General features: G+C 36.7%; 1 protein-coding gene across 1 annotated transcript in view; it reads right to left on the minus strand.

The window, feature by feature from the left end:
* Window positions 1-1,212: 1,212 nt before the first annotated feature.
* Window positions 1,213-16,980, minus strand: part of LOC139120367 (programmed cell death protein 4-like) — a 38,887-nt gene continuing 23,119 nt past the window's right edge. The window contains exons 2-10 of the mRNA XM_070684715.1: window positions 16,576-16,679; window positions 11,974-12,090; window positions 9,304-9,528; window positions 8,313-8,410; window positions 7,255-7,369; window positions 6,539-6,646; window positions 6,185-6,295; window positions 5,164-5,303; window positions 1,213-4,709 (exon numbers count right to left, since the gene is read on the minus strand). Coding sequence (XP_070540816.1) covers window positions 4,652-4,709; window positions 5,164-5,303; window positions 6,185-6,295; window positions 6,539-6,646; window positions 7,255-7,369; window positions 8,313-8,410; window positions 9,304-9,528; window positions 11,974-12,090; window positions 16,576-16,679 — 1,076 coding nt within the window. The 3' untranslated portion in view covers window positions 1,213-4,651. The remainder of the gene's footprint in view (window positions 4,710-5,163; window positions 5,304-6,184; window positions 6,296-6,538; window positions 6,647-7,254; window positions 7,370-8,312; window positions 8,411-9,303; window positions 9,529-11,973; window positions 12,091-16,575; window positions 16,680-16,980) is intronic.

Genomic DNA, 16,980 nt, shown 5'->3' on the forward strand with positions numbered 1-16,980 from the left:
GTTTGAAACAAGTCTCTCGCAAGGGTCCAGTTTGTACGAATATAATACTCACTTTATTCAGAGCAGTCACTATGGGCTCACTGTCGTCCGCTAAGTCTTTGCCCAAAGTGCTTGTTGGTACTCCTGATAATTTTCTTAGATTTTGCGAATTAATTGAACCTGTAAACGTCAAGTTTTTGTATTTTACATGGCCTATGGATATAGCTAGTTCAATACATGTATAGCTTCGTCCAGATTATCACGAAGAAAGGTACGTGTAGTTTCACTGACTGATATTTGCGTTTGTCGCACTGGAGACAACTTATTCTCACACCATATTCGTCTTTCATGTTCACATCAGATGCAACCTTAGGGAAGCTAAAGCAAGTAAAAACGACGCAAAATACTGCTGCATGGAATGTACTTGTATCGTTTTGGGCTTTCCTAGAACATTTCTGGAATAAACATGTTAATTTTTCCATAAACCAGAGCCTGTTGGTCCATTCTGTAGCAATTAATGTTCAACTCGCCGAGGTGCTGGAAGTATAGGGTTTGTAAACAAGTCTGTGGATACATGTAAATGCCAATATTTGTAATTTTTCTGTGCTATTAAATCCGTGAGCACATCAACCATATGACACCGGTCCAAGTCTATTTTGCTAATCTTTTGTCTATTCTTTATCAACACAGGTGTATTGACTGTTCGGTGTGAGATTTCCTGTGACAATTACTTAAAAATCCCTAAAAACACCAATGAAGACCCTCGAGATTACGCAAACTCACTCACTTTTCTAAACACTAATGATCACAGGTTGTAAAAGGTCTGGTTAGGTCATCATGGGGAGTTTTGGAACTTGGTTTTCGAGGCTTTGAACAGGCCCTCAAGATGTAGACCTATGCCCTGGAATCTTTCAACAAGGACTGTTTTTAAAGCGTGTGTTCGTTTTTTTTTGCCATTATGCAAGTAATCTGATGGCACAACGTCTGATCCACTTGCCCGGGATTGGAGCTCATCTTTGTTCTAAGATTGTGCCTTTGACACTTCATGCAAGTAGCACAAACCATCATACCAGAAGTTGGCAAGGTCAGTCCACTCAAACAAAACAGAGAGGCACTGTCTGGGAGGGTTCTCGGGAATACATGCACAACTCTCCTTCGCCAGGCCAGTCCAAGTTGAAAATGGTTGTGGTGGGGAAGAAGCTGGATACGAACAAACTCAAAGACTACAAGAAATACTTGTTATGCTTTTATTTGATGACTCATGGGTATTTTTTACACAAGCACAAATATAGCATGAAAACATGCAAATGTCATGCATTCCTTGATGATTGACAAGTTTGCCCTGGCAATACAGGTTACACTGTTATCTTTCTGTAACGTGACAGATTCACATTTATCTTTGTCATCAGAGACTTAACAACTTTGGCATCCAACTTTTTTCACTCTCATTCTCTCAAAAATAAACTTGTATGGAAGGCTGTGGAATAATGAAAGGGGGTCTAACTACATAAAGAAAACTGTATTTTTTTGTAAATGGTTTTACCTTGACGTTTCTATATATGGTAAATTTTTTTGTCATTTTTAATGCCATCAATAGTACTTCGAAAGCAAGTGTGCTTTTCTCTATACCCCTTATGAATTGGGTTATTGTATGCCTAATTAAATCCCATATGAAATTGATACTTTTGATAAAACCCTAAGATGTCTATATAAAAGTTGTTCTTGGTCTTGAATGTTCTTACTTGCTTAAATTTTGAGCTTCACACAACTACAGGAACACATACCAATTTATGCTGTGGCTCTATAATTATGCTACCAAAAAAAAATGGAGAAATGTCCAGTCAATGTCCACTTGTATATTGCAAATCGATTTCAGATAGCCTCCATATTAGCATACTGGCCTTTGACCACCTGGTGAATGAGCAAATCTAACAGACACTGTTCCTATGCCTGTAATTGCGTATGCTCTCAGGCGACACATTACTTTTCATGCACATGTATGATTTGGTACACAACAAAAGTTTGGTTAATAATGAATGCTGTTGATCCACACGTGTTTATACTATTATAAAATAGAGGAAATCAATGTCTGGCTAATTTTTAATTCATTCAGTGTACTACTGGGCTGTCTATCTTGCTTATTTGCAGATCAGCAGGTGTATTCGCAATGATATGGTAATAGGGTTCTGCTGAATTTATCAAAGGTGAATTTACACAAAAAAGAACACATTATTTTGTTTGACACAGTGCCATTACTGTGTACTGGCTATTGAAGCTTTCAAAGCAGGCAAGTCAACACTGGGATGTTTTGAAGGTGCAGAACACACTAGTGCTTAAAAAAATAAATTGTTGATACACTGGTAAATGAACGACATGACAGTGAAAATGTAGAATTTTAGCTGAAATGAGGAGACAAAGAAGATAACTGAATATCAGAAGTGTGTACAAACAAATTGTAAGGTTTCAATACACACTGACAAATAAACCATGAAAGCACTTATTATCCGGCAGATACAACATAGACAATGACGGTTTCAATTGATTACAGTAACAGCAAAGTATGGCTATGGATCAACTTGCAACAAGGCTACCGTAATTGACCATATCTACAGATTTGTTGATTGGCCATCGCAATGTACAACCACCAATAAATGAAACACAGATTTGTACCTCAGTTCATACAGGAAAATCATGCTTTACAAATGATCTCTAAGAAATGTGAAAGTTTGAATTCTGTACATTAACTTTCTTAAAGAAACAAAGGATTATTGTTGAATACCTGGTATTGTTCCATAGTACAGGAATTTTTTAAGACATTGCAAACGCATGAAGGAGCTTATAAGTCAAATTGTGAAAATCACACTTCTGATGCTTTGATGTTGCATGGTGGGAAATACCAACTCTGCCTTTTAACATACTGTGTGTGAATTCATAAATCTAGTTTTAGCTCACTGATCTTACAAACATTGTTTCAGAATTACACACCAAAGAAACCATGAACAAAAATTCGTCAGAGGTTTACTGGTTCTTATGGATCTCCTGGGTTATAAAAGGGTGATAAATCGGAAGTACACACATACAATTTATAAGACTGGCTCCTAGTCGCTTGGCTTTCCTCGGCAGTAGTTCTGGTGGGCCAATGTGTTCACCCTATGACCTACGGCAACAGCCAATCACCAACGTGACAGTATGTAGAAGTTTATTCCTACAATTTCTTTATATGACCACAGACTTGGAGCTATTCCAACATCTATCTAAAGATGAAAATTCTGTCAAATGGGAAGTTGATTTGTCTTTCTCACGCTTCCGAAGTGTTTATTGACTTTATAGCCATTATGATAATTGTAAGTTTTGAAAACCAGGACTCTTTAATACAGAATATTGTAAGTCTACGGTCTGGTGACATTGGCTGTAATGCTCTCAACTACATTTAACTCAATATTGCATGTTAATGAAACACAGTTACATTGTTCAGGTTTTACTCCTGAAGTGATGAATTTGGAGACACTGAGAATTTGTAAAATTTAATTCATGTGGGAAAGGCAGACAATACAAAGGAGATATGTATAGGCACATGCACACTTTACGACACAGGAATTTCGTGGCTTTCTTTCCAAACTGAAACTTGAAACTATTGCAATAGCTACCGCAGTTGGTAAATGACTTTTTTCTCAAAAGTTATACAGCAATTTTGCTGCAGGATCCAACTTGAAATTTTATACTTACAAGGTAGAATACACCTCAGAGACAGATGTTCAGACTCTCACATTTTTTAAATGCTTTTCTGAACTATCTCAGTTTTCCAAAAATTTTGTTTCTCCCCAAAGAGTTAGCACATGTGATTCCATATGAGAATGGTCAAAAGTTTCACTGAGGAAAGTTTGCACAAGTTTCGGTCTTTCACTTTCGAGGTGCATACTACCTTAATGATAGGAACAGGTTCCTAAAATTTTAGCAAACGTGAAATTCCATACAATCAGCAAGGTGGTGAAAGTCAATTTAACTTGTCTGATGTAAAATCATTGTACATCATACCTCAAAATTGTGATTTTTGAAGGGAATAGAACACAAAACAGCGAAGTACAACTTGGAATGATTAATAAGATATCATGTAAAGACTATGTGTACACACACTTATCACAAAGAGCAACTATGAGTAGTAAAATATATTTTTTTCTTCCTTTTCTCTGTGTCCACAATAAAACTATATCAGAAAAGCTCTCTGTACAACCAAAACTAACTGAAGACCAATTCAAGGAAGATGGGAAAAAAGACTATCATGTAATTTCTTTAAACATAATCAGTAAATTTTTTTCGCTTGCTTTCTCACGTCAAAATTGATGGCACTTTAAGAACAGAAATTTAAGTAAATTCAACCGTGACAACCATCAACTCCATCACACTCACAAAACCCAGAAAAAAATGGCAAATTCTTCACAGACAGTATTTTTTGTCGCGTTTTTTGATAGTTTTTCTGTTTTTTTCACCATTTACACTCTCAGATGAAAAAAGGGTCAAGCAATTTCCCAATTTCTGTCTTGGCCTTTGCCTGTAACTAGACTGAACTTCTATCAAATACCGTGTTATCTGTAATCTGAACCAGCAGTAAGATTTACACTTGTGAAAGTGGCTTGGCAGGTGAACCAGTCCCAAACGGGCTTGGTGTGACCATCTATACCTGATCTTTGACCCGACCGCCGTCACCTTCGGACACAAAACGCTTACGGCCCCTGCAAACACAAAGATATCAAGTTATATCAATATGCGACATTACAAAAGTTCATTGGAGGGTATTTGAAAAGAAAGTTGTGATGATTTTATGTGGGCAAGCAAATTGCCTTGACCCGTATATACATGTCTTTGGGTGTGAAGATGTATGTGTGCGTGCCTGTCTAACTTGTAAAGAGTGCTGTAGAAAATACAATGTAGTCTGGGTTGTATTACAAGGTGATCCAGTTCCAGAGTACTCGTGCTTATTTTTGTATTTTGTCCCACTTTCTTTCACATCTACTCTATATTTCTATATAAATTGGTTCTTGAAATATAAGTATGACATACATTTGAATACTTTAGCGGAATCTCCACATGGGTGTGAAATGCACAGATGATGATGTACTTTTGTTCGTACCTGTAATGCCATGGAAACCACATGAAACAAGTAAACATAGAAAGTGCAAACCTCACCTGACTGGCACGCGGCTTCTCATCTTCTCAGACATCAATTCCTGGGCAACACAGACATCGGCAAAGCGTTCCATCAGAGAATAAGCAGAAGGCACATCGAGGCAGATATCTGGTAAAGCGTTGAACACACGCTCAAAACCCTGAAAGTCAATAAGTCAGTATTTGATAACTCTCTGATGTGCACACGTGTGGTCTTACATGTAATCCAGGATAATCTATTGCCACTTTGCTAGCACAGTAATTGTGTGGAGTCTACTGCCCTCTCAAATCTGTGTGATTTCTATTCAACATATCAACCTCACTGTGTGTTGCTCCAATGCTTTCTGATTTGCTGATTTTAAATAGTGGTTACTCCATAGAGTTGATAAATCAATGTTGAAAATTATTACAGTAACACAATCATACAGTCATGCTTGTGAACTGAATCGTTAGTTTCAAACATGTTCTAGTTTATGTATTATCCTTTATTGGAAACTCCAAACTGCAAAAGGCAACAGCAGCAGTCATGTTCTTATTTTTGAAGCAACCTACTCACTTGTCTGAAGTGAAATGATATAAATACTAGAGACTTTTCACACCCTGTGCCATCCAAGATGTCCATATGTCAGTGTTTCAATACACTTATGGGATGCATTTGCATCATTTGGCAACTACAGCAAAATTTCTGCTGTCTCCCATTATGGCTGCATTGTGGCAACACTTACTGACTCATCATCCTCGATGCAAAGGAAAACCAGAATGAAACTATCTCCTTTGGAATACACCTCATAAAGTTATACAACAACGAATGATACATTTTTATAAGAACAGCTTACAGCACTCATTTCATGGGGCAAGCAGCTGTGTTTAAGTCTTGATAGGCTCTTATTTCAATTGCAAGATGAAACTGGATGTGCAACTTGGAATGTGACATATTTTATGTTTCCTGCAGTACCATCATGTAACAGGAGGAGTAAATTCTTTTCATTAAGAGATAGAAAATAATCTTCACGCAAAGTCTGAGAGAAGATTGCCAACTAACCCGAGCAAGTTGATCCCATGTAACTACGGTACTATTATACAAGGATTTCAGAAGTTTAGCTATCATCTCTGCTGCTCTTTCACCCGTATCTTCTATTACCATGACGATGGCCTGTTGATGAAGGAAAATACAATCTTGGTTACTGGTAAAGCCGACAGGTGAAATGGGAGTTCACAATGAAACGAGTTTTACTTGGTGTTCTCTAAATTTTTGGACTGGTATGAACTAAACAAATAAACAAGGTACCTGGTCAGAATGGCAATTGCTTCATACTTGACAAATTCTGATTGAGAACTGCCGTCCTCATGGATATCTGTGTTTCACGGAAAACTAACAGCTACTTTGTGAACTCACCTCATAGACTAATTCATGGTGAAAATGTGGAACTTCTAACTCTGTCAGACAGCGCGATGCTTCTGCAATATCCCCTGAGGAAAGGTACTCCTTCAAGAGAAGCACCATCTGTGGTTGAAAAAAATATCAAATTGAGTGTGGAGGCCTATTACATTTTTACACACGGTTTTGTCAAAACTGCCACTATTTGATATTTCTATTAATTCCTCTCTCTTGAGGGCGTACAAATCACGAATCTACAGCAAGGTTGAATTTAATTGAGAGTTACACCAATATTCTCCTACTTTGCCATTGATACCAATTAAGCCTTTTTCTCCAAGGGGTTACAGTTCACAACAACCAGACTCAATTTATTTTAAAGCACGCTTAATTTTGATAAACTTGCAGATTCAAATCATCTTCGACAAATTCCATTTCATTTGATATCTCATCTTGTAAAGTGTCAATCAACAGTCTGAATAAGCATGTTAATTCAAAATCACAGGTATTATTAGCACCTGTTTAGAATTTCACACTTCTCACAGCTTTTGAAATGTCACAGAATCAAATGACATTTTGCTTTGAAAACAAATGTATTTAGCTTGAAAAGACATGACGACATAGCATTCAGTGAAAATGGTTGGCTGTTTCAAAGTGTTCCATCCAAAATGTGAATTCATCCAAGAGAAAGTGCCAGGATGTTAGGTCATGGAAATACCCACTTGAAGTCTACTCACCTTCTTGATAAGGTATTTGACTGGCCTGCGACCCCCTCCTACACCCCAGACATTGTCAAGACGGACCAGTCCATGTTTCATGCTCAGTAGCGTGTTGGCTTTATCCAGGGCCGTCCTGTGGGAAGACGAAAGATTGAACAGATACGAATGAAGACAATGCGAGGTTTGTGTTTCACTAATCAGGCTAGCCTAACAAATCAGTACAGCTCAATGCACATACACTAAATGTTAATGAAACCAAATGCATCTGTTCTCAGAGGACAGAAGAACCTTTTGTGAGAGTGGTTAGGACCGCTGTGGGAGAAAATACTAGAATCACAGAATGCATGTGACATATTACACCTGACATGACACGCCATTGTTTAAGCACTTTTGGTACATGTACGTCCTGTTTGCAGTTTGAAGGATCATTAAACTGACAAGAAAAATTCACAATACAAAGACTGCTTTTAAAGGATGTTAAAAGGAAATAAACTGCAGTGGAGGAGGGTAGACTGTCTGATGAAAGTCAGCCCTTTGATTGCTTTTAGTTAAACCAGTCTGTGATAGGTGAGAACACTTGTTCAATTACAGAAAATCCAGGGACAAATTGTGTAAGCTTGGGAGGATGTTAAAGGTAAATAAAACTGGGGGCCTAGACTTTGGATGGTCAGATCCTAACCCTTTCACCTCTCTTGTCCATGGAGAGGTCCACCTACACTATTGAAACTAGTGAGAATGTACGGATGTACGATAGTGAATGGGTTCAAAAATTCAGCAAAAGGTCATCAGGGTTGATGCTTTGTGCTGTGGGCAACCTTTCCCAGGAAAATCACGCTGACTGCATCGTACTGCAATATGATAGCTTTACAAAGTTTCCGAAACCACACATAGCATGTCAGCAACATTAACCTGTTCAACCCTCTAATCCAAGTAAACACATCTAGACTAACCATTCATAACAATGGGTTTGGGCCAAACCATGGTGGTAAGAGGGTTGAGGTATTTCATTTCCTATGGTGAATGCATTTATAGGTGTACAGGGAGGAAAGCTACAAGCCTGATTAATCCATACTCACTTGGCATGATCCGTCTCAACATTGCCTTTGTACTTATGGATGTACTTTGGTGGAAGGCAGTCGTCTGCCACAGCTCTTGCAATAAACTGGCCAACAACCTGGAACAAAATATCCATCATTAACTGATGCTGCCTGCAGGAATAAAGCTCTTTCCAGGTCCTGTCTAGGGCCTGAGGTAATGTCTCTATTAGAAATACATATTTCTAAAGCTTTTACATATGGCTTGTATTTGATGTGAGCAGATGGCATGCAATATAAAAAAGATTTATTGGAGCCCGTTTACAGATTTTCAATGCGAAGCTAGTCTTATTGATGACGGGGTTAACATTCTTAGCACTGAAAATTCATAAAATGGGGAAAAACATGAATCGAATTTCACTCAACATTCTGTGGGGTGCATTGATAATAAATAATTTGCCTGCAGTTGTATGTAGCACTGGAATCTATCACAACATTGGGAAACTTGAGGAGTCAAAATTTAGCAATGGAACCCATTGTACTATATTGCCAGTAAAACCAATAAAAAGTGTTTTCTGAAATGTTACCTAATCCATGAATAATGTAAGAATGTCCTGCATTAAACCTCTGCATTCTGGCATGATAAATACAATAACTGATATTGAGAAAGTTTTGGTGCAGAATATTCATGTTTCGATGACAACAATCATATTGGCTATTAACCAATCACTACATTTATTATATAAATACTCTGGCTGTGGTATTTGTATAGCAGCACCAATGCATGCCCACTAAATGTTGTGTTTACAATATACATTTATCTAAATTCCTAGCATAAAACTGCACAGGTACACAACATTTTGAACACTAGATCATGATTTATTTTGAAGTTGATCATCCGCTGAGCTGATATGACTACATAGCATGTTGTCCATCACCATACAGCAAATTTCCAATATGACTCCCTAGGTTAATGTTGATTAACACACAGTCAATCAGTATCCATAAGCTGGTGGCCTGGATTCTCACTTACCTCCGGTGCATCTGGCGTGTCCAGAGACAGATCTCCAAGGTCATTGAGGACATTGTCAAAGGCTTTCGCTATCTCTTCCTCGTTGACAACTTTCTTCCCATACAAATCCGAAATCAATACAGACGTCATCTCCCTGTGTGTGGCCTTCTTCTCTAAAGCAATTGTAACTGCCAGTTTGGGCACCTCATGTTTCTTGTCTGAAATATTAACCTCCTCAAGACATTCCTAGATGATGGCAGTGTTGAAAATAGGAAGCATAGATCATTACATAACTTCCAAGAAATGTCCTTCAGACTGTGGAGCTACTTTCATCTGGTGAAAACATCCGATAATCGGATATACATACATCTGCGTTTAGTCTTACCTCAGACTACATATCTCACCGCTGGGAAATCAAATGGTTATGACCTTATATCTTAACCATATTATGGAAAGCCTGGGAATTCATCTTTTTCCTCTAAGGGGTTTATAGTTCACAATTACAGGCGGTATTAAGTTGTGAAAATGCTCAATTTTGAATCTGTTACCTCATCAAATATTCAACATTTACTCAACTAAATTCAGTCTGACAACTTGGGAACACATTAAATCTGATGACTGATGAACTTGCAGATCAACCTATCTTCTCTAAGTTAAATTGGACTTTATGAGTCATCCATTAAATACCCATTAATAGACTGAAAGCAGATTTTTTATTTTGGAAATATTAAAATTACTATTAAACCTGGCAATTCATGTTTTGAACTTGAATTTCTCATGTTTCTGGAGACATAATGAGCATAGGAGTCTTTCGGAAAAATTTTGTTCATCAAATGTACGACTTGTGTAGAAATTTTCCATTCAAAAAATAGCTGCTTGGTTTGAAGACAGGGAGATGAATTCTGGGTAACTTAACAGCTATGTGTACATGTACGTATATGTCTATCTGTGTGGTGGAGTCTTGCAGAGCGGATTAATATTACTTGATATCAAATGACAAATGAAATTATTCAGGTTACTGACCTAGGTTACACACAAAGGCAAAGAGGATTGCAGGCTTTACAATGTGAACATATGTGAGATTGAAAAGATCATAGACTATGCCTATGTTTTGTTTGGGAAAGAAAAAAATATTCTAGTTTACATGGATTTCATATTTTGAAGTTTGTGAATGTTTGTTCTCATTTCAACTGTCCAAACAATGGCCAAGGCTTCTATTTAAAACCTGCGAGCTAGACAAAAAGTTTTCTGAGTACAGTATTAATTATTCTGTCTTTTTGTAACTGCAAAACTGATCCTGTTGTATATAGCATTCTACACACTGCATGCAGCTGATTTGCATATCCAATACCTGTTTTTCTAAGAAATGTATTCATTTATGTAAAATGCATTAATGAATATTGTTTGCATATGCAAATTAGCAGATAATGAATCATAATCAAGGAGAAAATTCTGCCTAAAAATCTTTATTTTGTAATTCAAGTTACCTAATAACTTAAACAGAAGATCTAAACTCCTCAAGTAAAATGCTGGTGAAGATATATTGTAAATAGTTGAATTACTGAATCACTTCCCATAGGGATTGGTTCATTTCCTATCCCACAGTTAGGGCACATCAACTTTTAATTAGCTGTCCAAGGTATCTCTAATGGTGTATTAATCTTCACTTCTTGAAGTTCCAATTAATGATGCAATAGTGATTAGTGTTATCAAGAAACACTGAAGTAGGTCACAATTGCCCGTGGCAATCTTCATGGGAAGTAAAACTATGCTTTTTATTGTATACAAACAAAATTTCCACATCTAACATCACTCTATATTCACTCCAGTCTTGTCTAAAAACCTGTGATTTACAGGACCTGATGAAAGCATTATAATTCATCATTTATAGATCAATAAAACTGTCAAAAAGCATGAAATATGTTTTTGTACCGTTATGATTTAAGACACACCTTATACAGAAAAAGCTGTTGGAAATAGCAGTTGTACAAATTGAGTCTTTTGCAATTTACTGAACATCTAACCTCTAAACATTGACATGATTTAAAAGATTTCATACTGAGGGACACCCTAAAAACCATCTGGTCATCAATTATTAATATTCTCTTGGATTTCGACATCTTACTAAATGGTCTTAGTGACAGTGTATGACTGGTAGTAAAACCGCTGGTGAATTAGACATCTTACAAAAGGGCTTCCAGGAATTTGTTGGTAGAATTTCATACTATGATAACAAATTGCTCACACTTTCCTTTTACCTTAGAGTAACACAATACAGCAACATCTAAACAGAAAATTTGGAGAATGTGACAAGAAAGTTGTCACCACAGACTTTTTATCTCAATTCTCCATGGAATGTCTCAAAGGGGATTGAGCTGATATTGATCGTGGAGGCATGATAATATCCAAAGATTTTATGCATATTGCAGATTTGTCTGCAAGTTCTCACAACACCTATGCCCCCTGGCTGTGTCCATGATTCACACGCAAATATTAACAATGATAATGTGTGGACAGCCTATAATTCCATTTTAATGTAAAGTCTGATTTTACCATGACAACACTGTAAAAGGGCTGCGTACTCAAGTGTAGATGGCTGATAGAGAAATAGTGGTGTTTGTTTCATCTTGGAGCCCAAAACATGCACAACGGAGTTCGATCATTTCATCAATATACATGAAATAAACTCACCGCTACTTCGGAAGTGTCTCCGTGTTCAAAGTACTCTTGAATTATTGGCTCTACAAAATGCTGAAATTGTTCTTCGTTAAGTTCTGGAGCTACACTAGTGAAGTAGTTATTTGATCTCTGAAAGCAGAAAAAGATGGTTTCATGTTTAGTTTTCTATCACAACACAAAAATTGCTGTCATGAATAGACAAAATGGAAAAAAAAAATTGTATGCAAAGGATTAAGTCCAGTAAACTCAGCTTATGGTACTTTTTCATGTAATCTCACGGTGTTGTAGCCCTGGGAAATGCAATAGTAGATGAAGAAATGGTCTCACATTTGAACTTTTCAAAAGAATTGAAATTGGTCTAATATGCAGCATCTCGGAAGCTGTTATCCAAGTGGTTGGTTGAATGTTACTGTTATAGTTGAATAATACTAAAAGACTCCCTAAGTTGCTGTGAATAGTGACAATCGACCAATCAGATATAACCTTCTGAGCACGCTGCACATCAGCAGTCAAAATTTGCTGCTGCCATGTGTAAGTTTACTTGAAGCAGAGACAATTCAAAACCGCATTTCATGAATCTCATGCACTTTTGTAAATGAATACATTGCAATAAACTAAAATTGAAGAGAAAAGCTGTATTCAGAGTGTTACATCAAACAAGAAACATTTGTTAATGTTTACTAAAAAGGTATTTCTCGAGAGATTTTGTACGTTAAATTTTATTTACAGTATTTGATGGCATCAGATTATGAAATCATTCCTCACTTTCTTCTGTTGCATTTGGAAAGTTCAAACAATAAATAAATCTTTACAGTGCCCTTTAATAGATCTACACATACCCTCAGTGACAAACATAAATTGCCGACTTAAGCTTATTTGAATTCCATTTTATTGACTGATAAATCGCCATCTGTTTCATCTTGTAAATGCTGTAGGGTTTGTAGATATATTTGGTTTGTTGGATTTAGCATGTATCTTTCTGTTTGCTAACTCACGAGGATGAATACAACAGTCTCTAGGACTGATGACAAGATATCATGAGGATTTCAGATTATTATGTCTAGTTGGAATGGTTGAACAGTCATTGCTTGAATAATTGTTCTCTGGTAAGGTGCTTTTTCTCATGGAATTACATGTACGCAAGACACTGCCCTATTATCTGAAAACCTCAGCATGTGGAATAGAAAGCTTTTATATGGCGCTGACATATTGAATCTACCATATTTATTTAGATGGTAACATATTATTGAGAAGGTATTTCACAACCAGTACAGCAACTTTGTCTGGTAAATAAGTTCAGGATTATTTATGGGCACTTCAACTTCCCATGTACAACACTGCTCAATGCCATTGATTTACAGAATATCATCCTATAGACTACTCAAAGGCATAACATGGGGCAGACTGACAGATTCATTTATGTAGCGATACTCCAACTAAAATTGGAGTTGACAGAGGATGATACACAGTTGAATATTTCAGTCCAGATGAGTTCTGTACATATTTTATGAGCAGTGATGTCATGCCAAGAGTAGCAAGAAGATCTGTAATATCATGTCAATTGTACTGTAACAATATTTCAGACCCTTTCCCAATGCACTATCTTCAAACCCGTATGGGACTCACTCAAAAAACTTATATCTGCAGTAAAAATGTCTGTGCATGTACCTATCAGATACATGTAATAACAAATGCACTGGAATTTTCACCGATGAATTTATGATTAAACATAATTCAATAAATTTTTTTGTCACCTACATGTATTGCAGAAATGCAAAATATAAATCCTGTTGAGAATTTCAGGAATTTTAGAATGCAATAGTTCCTGCTCCAAACTAGAATACTCACACTGCCACACAAATAAGCAGCTAAGCAACACAGGGAGGACAAATGCAAAAGTAGTGTGATCTCAGTAGACTGGCCCCAGTGGCTTGGCTTTCTCAGCAGCAGTAACTGGCTGCCCATAGAGATCATAACATGATCCAGGCAACCTCCTGCCTTCACTTTCAAGTCATCTCACTGCTAATGCCACAGTCTGCTGAAGTTTATTCATTCAATTTACCCTGTTTTGATATTTGTAAGCCCACACACTTGGAGCAAGTCAATATACATGTACTCTCTGCCTGTCCATACAGCATAGATTCATATTAAAGGGATAAACTTGGCCATTTTTCATGAATTTTGTTTGATACAATATACAACTTATATTGTTTGAAAGATACTGAATGAATGGGTGACAATGCCTATATTCGACCTCGGTTTTAGACATGATCAATGAAACCATCATGAAAATGAATTAATGGTCATGACCATTAATTCATTTTCGCGATGGTTTCATTTAATTTGTCTAAAACTGGGGTCAAATATATGCATGGTCACCCATTCATTCAGTATCTTTTGACATGTCAAACATAAATAGTATCTCGCATCAAACAAAATTCATGAAAAATGGCCGACTTTGTCCCTTTAACTGAAATGATACTTTCCATTATCACAGTAAGGACACAGTACATGTAGCTGTATTTTCCAATATTTCTGTTCTGTCTCTAGAATGGTATTTTGTGGCCTATTCGCTGAACCATTTCCAAATGCTCTGTTTCTTATGGTCTGTACATATATGGATATACCATGTGGGTATATGTCCAACATTAATGATGATACCAACAACTTCATTTTACTCTAGAATTCATTTATTTGTCAACAATAACACTGAAAAGTCTACGCCCTACATTTTATTCACAAGGCTAATATCTGACACTTTTTCATTTAACATACTTTATAGAGAGAAAGAAGATTACGGTCGTCTCCAAGAAAGAAAATAGATGTTGTCAAAAGTTACAGCTTTATGTAGAGTCCCTTGAAAGTTGAGGTCATCACGGTAAAATGAATCAGAAAGTCCTTCAGTAGACTGTATCTGCACGTACATGTATACCGTATGCTGTAAAGTTAAAGGTGATGAAAGATCTAATCTCAGACAGAGTGTTCCCGTCACACATGCCGACTAAAACTTGCTGACATTCAGCTCATGAACTTTAAAAACTTCACACAACTGTAAATACCGGTAAATTTATTGAGTTGTACAACAAGTCATCCGAATTTGGATGTTGTTCATGAAAATCTCAAAGTTATACTTCCAAAATATTGAATTTGTCCAGAGCAGAAAATGGGAATATGACAGGATTAACGTAGGCCAAAAGAGGATTTGGAAGCAACAGCTTTTATCACATGAAACATCCTGTGAATGACAGCACCTTGTTTTCAATAATTCATGCATATTACCAATGGTTGGGTGTTAATCACTAATCGGGCACTGACGCAAAACTCCTCAACTTGAACAAAATCTTAATTTAAATTAGCACACTCCTGACAATTCTCATTCAAAATGTATGTTACGCGTGGAAGAAGATCTGGCTTGGATGGAATTCAGATTCTTTGAGCAATGTGAACTTGTGACAGTTGTTCATGTCTGGAAAATGACTGACAAGACACGAAGAGGAGGCCCATGCCAGTTCACTAGTTTTATTTAAAATGTTGTACTCCACAGAAATTGAAAGATAAATACTTAAGCCTATAAAAAGTTTCACAATTGAAAAATTCGTTGCACCTAGTAACTGAGTTTATCTGAGCAATGATATGACAATTATGGAACATTAGCTGTAGCATCATTCAGTAAGCAGTAAAAATGTTTGAAGAGCTGAGCTGCACACCAGAACATGAGGCCCCTGAACTTGCATATGTATCACTCTCCACACACCTGGTTAAAAATAATCTGTATCCACCTTTTATCATATTTTGTCACAATATAATGAGGTTATCAACAGTGTGTTCACTTAGTCCGTATCTGATATAAGAACTACATGTAACATATTTCGTAAATACATAATATCCTTGCTCTCTGCTGGGTGGTTATTTCTCACAAACTAATCTGTCGCCCATGTGAATATGACTATATAACTGGAGATGAAAAAGGGAACAAACGTATAAAGCCTTGTGACATTACATGTATCTATATTTGACAAACATAGAGTACTTCTGTATGTTACACAAGATGTACTATTATGGTGATACAAGTTCCACTCTGATTAAAAAAAAATTATTTTTCATGATGGAAAATTGAACACTCTATCAATACTACATATTCACACTATACAGGAAGGGGTCATCGGAAAGTCTGACAGAAATTGATATCCTCAATTCCAAAGTAGCTGAAAATCAAACTTTTGAAAGATATGTGCTTGTTCACTGCAACTTTGGTGATGGATGTTGAGCAGAAGCTGGAAACTGATGTGGACAGAAAAATTTATGGCAACATCACGCTACAGTGGAAACGTGCATTGGTAATTTGAAATTCGTATTGACTTTTACTCCGTCAACCACATGGATCACAATGTAAAAGTGTCAAGCGGGCAGCTGAAAAACGTATATCAAGCAAGAACTCCATTGGTAATGCGTGCAGAGCTTGAAATCATCTTCCTAAGTGTACAATCACTATTTCCACCGGTACATTGCTACAAATTAAAAGGTTCTTCATCCATTGCCTGTAACAGATGAATAATCCAAACGCATGAAAGTCCATCCGTGCTTTTAATGAAAGTGGTCAATATAAATACCCACCTGATTATCAGAGTCATAATTTGGGTCCATTTCATCATTGCATTCTGCTTCTTCATAAAGCTCTGACCCTGGTGCTCCCCACGTACCTTTTCCTCCTGCGCCACCTGTAATGATAAATACACCAATGAGAGCACTGGAGCTATTTTCAGTTAAAATAGTATGGGGACAGACATTCTAACTCTGAAAACTTTTTTACAATATTATTTTGACCTACGACTTGTGGGGGCTCACTTTGAAGCTTATGGAGTAAATAAAGTTTTCACATGCTTTAGTTATGTGCAGATCGGGAATTTTATATTGGTTTATAGAAATAACACAGGGATGGCGGCCATTTTAAATTTCAAATATCCGTAAATATTGGGTAATTTGTTTCTCTGGTATCAAATTTGTGCACTGCCAACCCAT

The sequence above is a fragment of the Ptychodera flava genome, chromosome 20, assembly GCF_041260155.1.
Source record: "Ptychodera flava strain L36383 chromosome 20, AS_Pfla_20210202, whole genome shotgun sequence".
Classification (NCBI taxonomy): domain Eukaryota; kingdom Metazoa; phylum Hemichordata; class Enteropneusta; family Ptychoderidae; genus Ptychodera; species Ptychodera flava.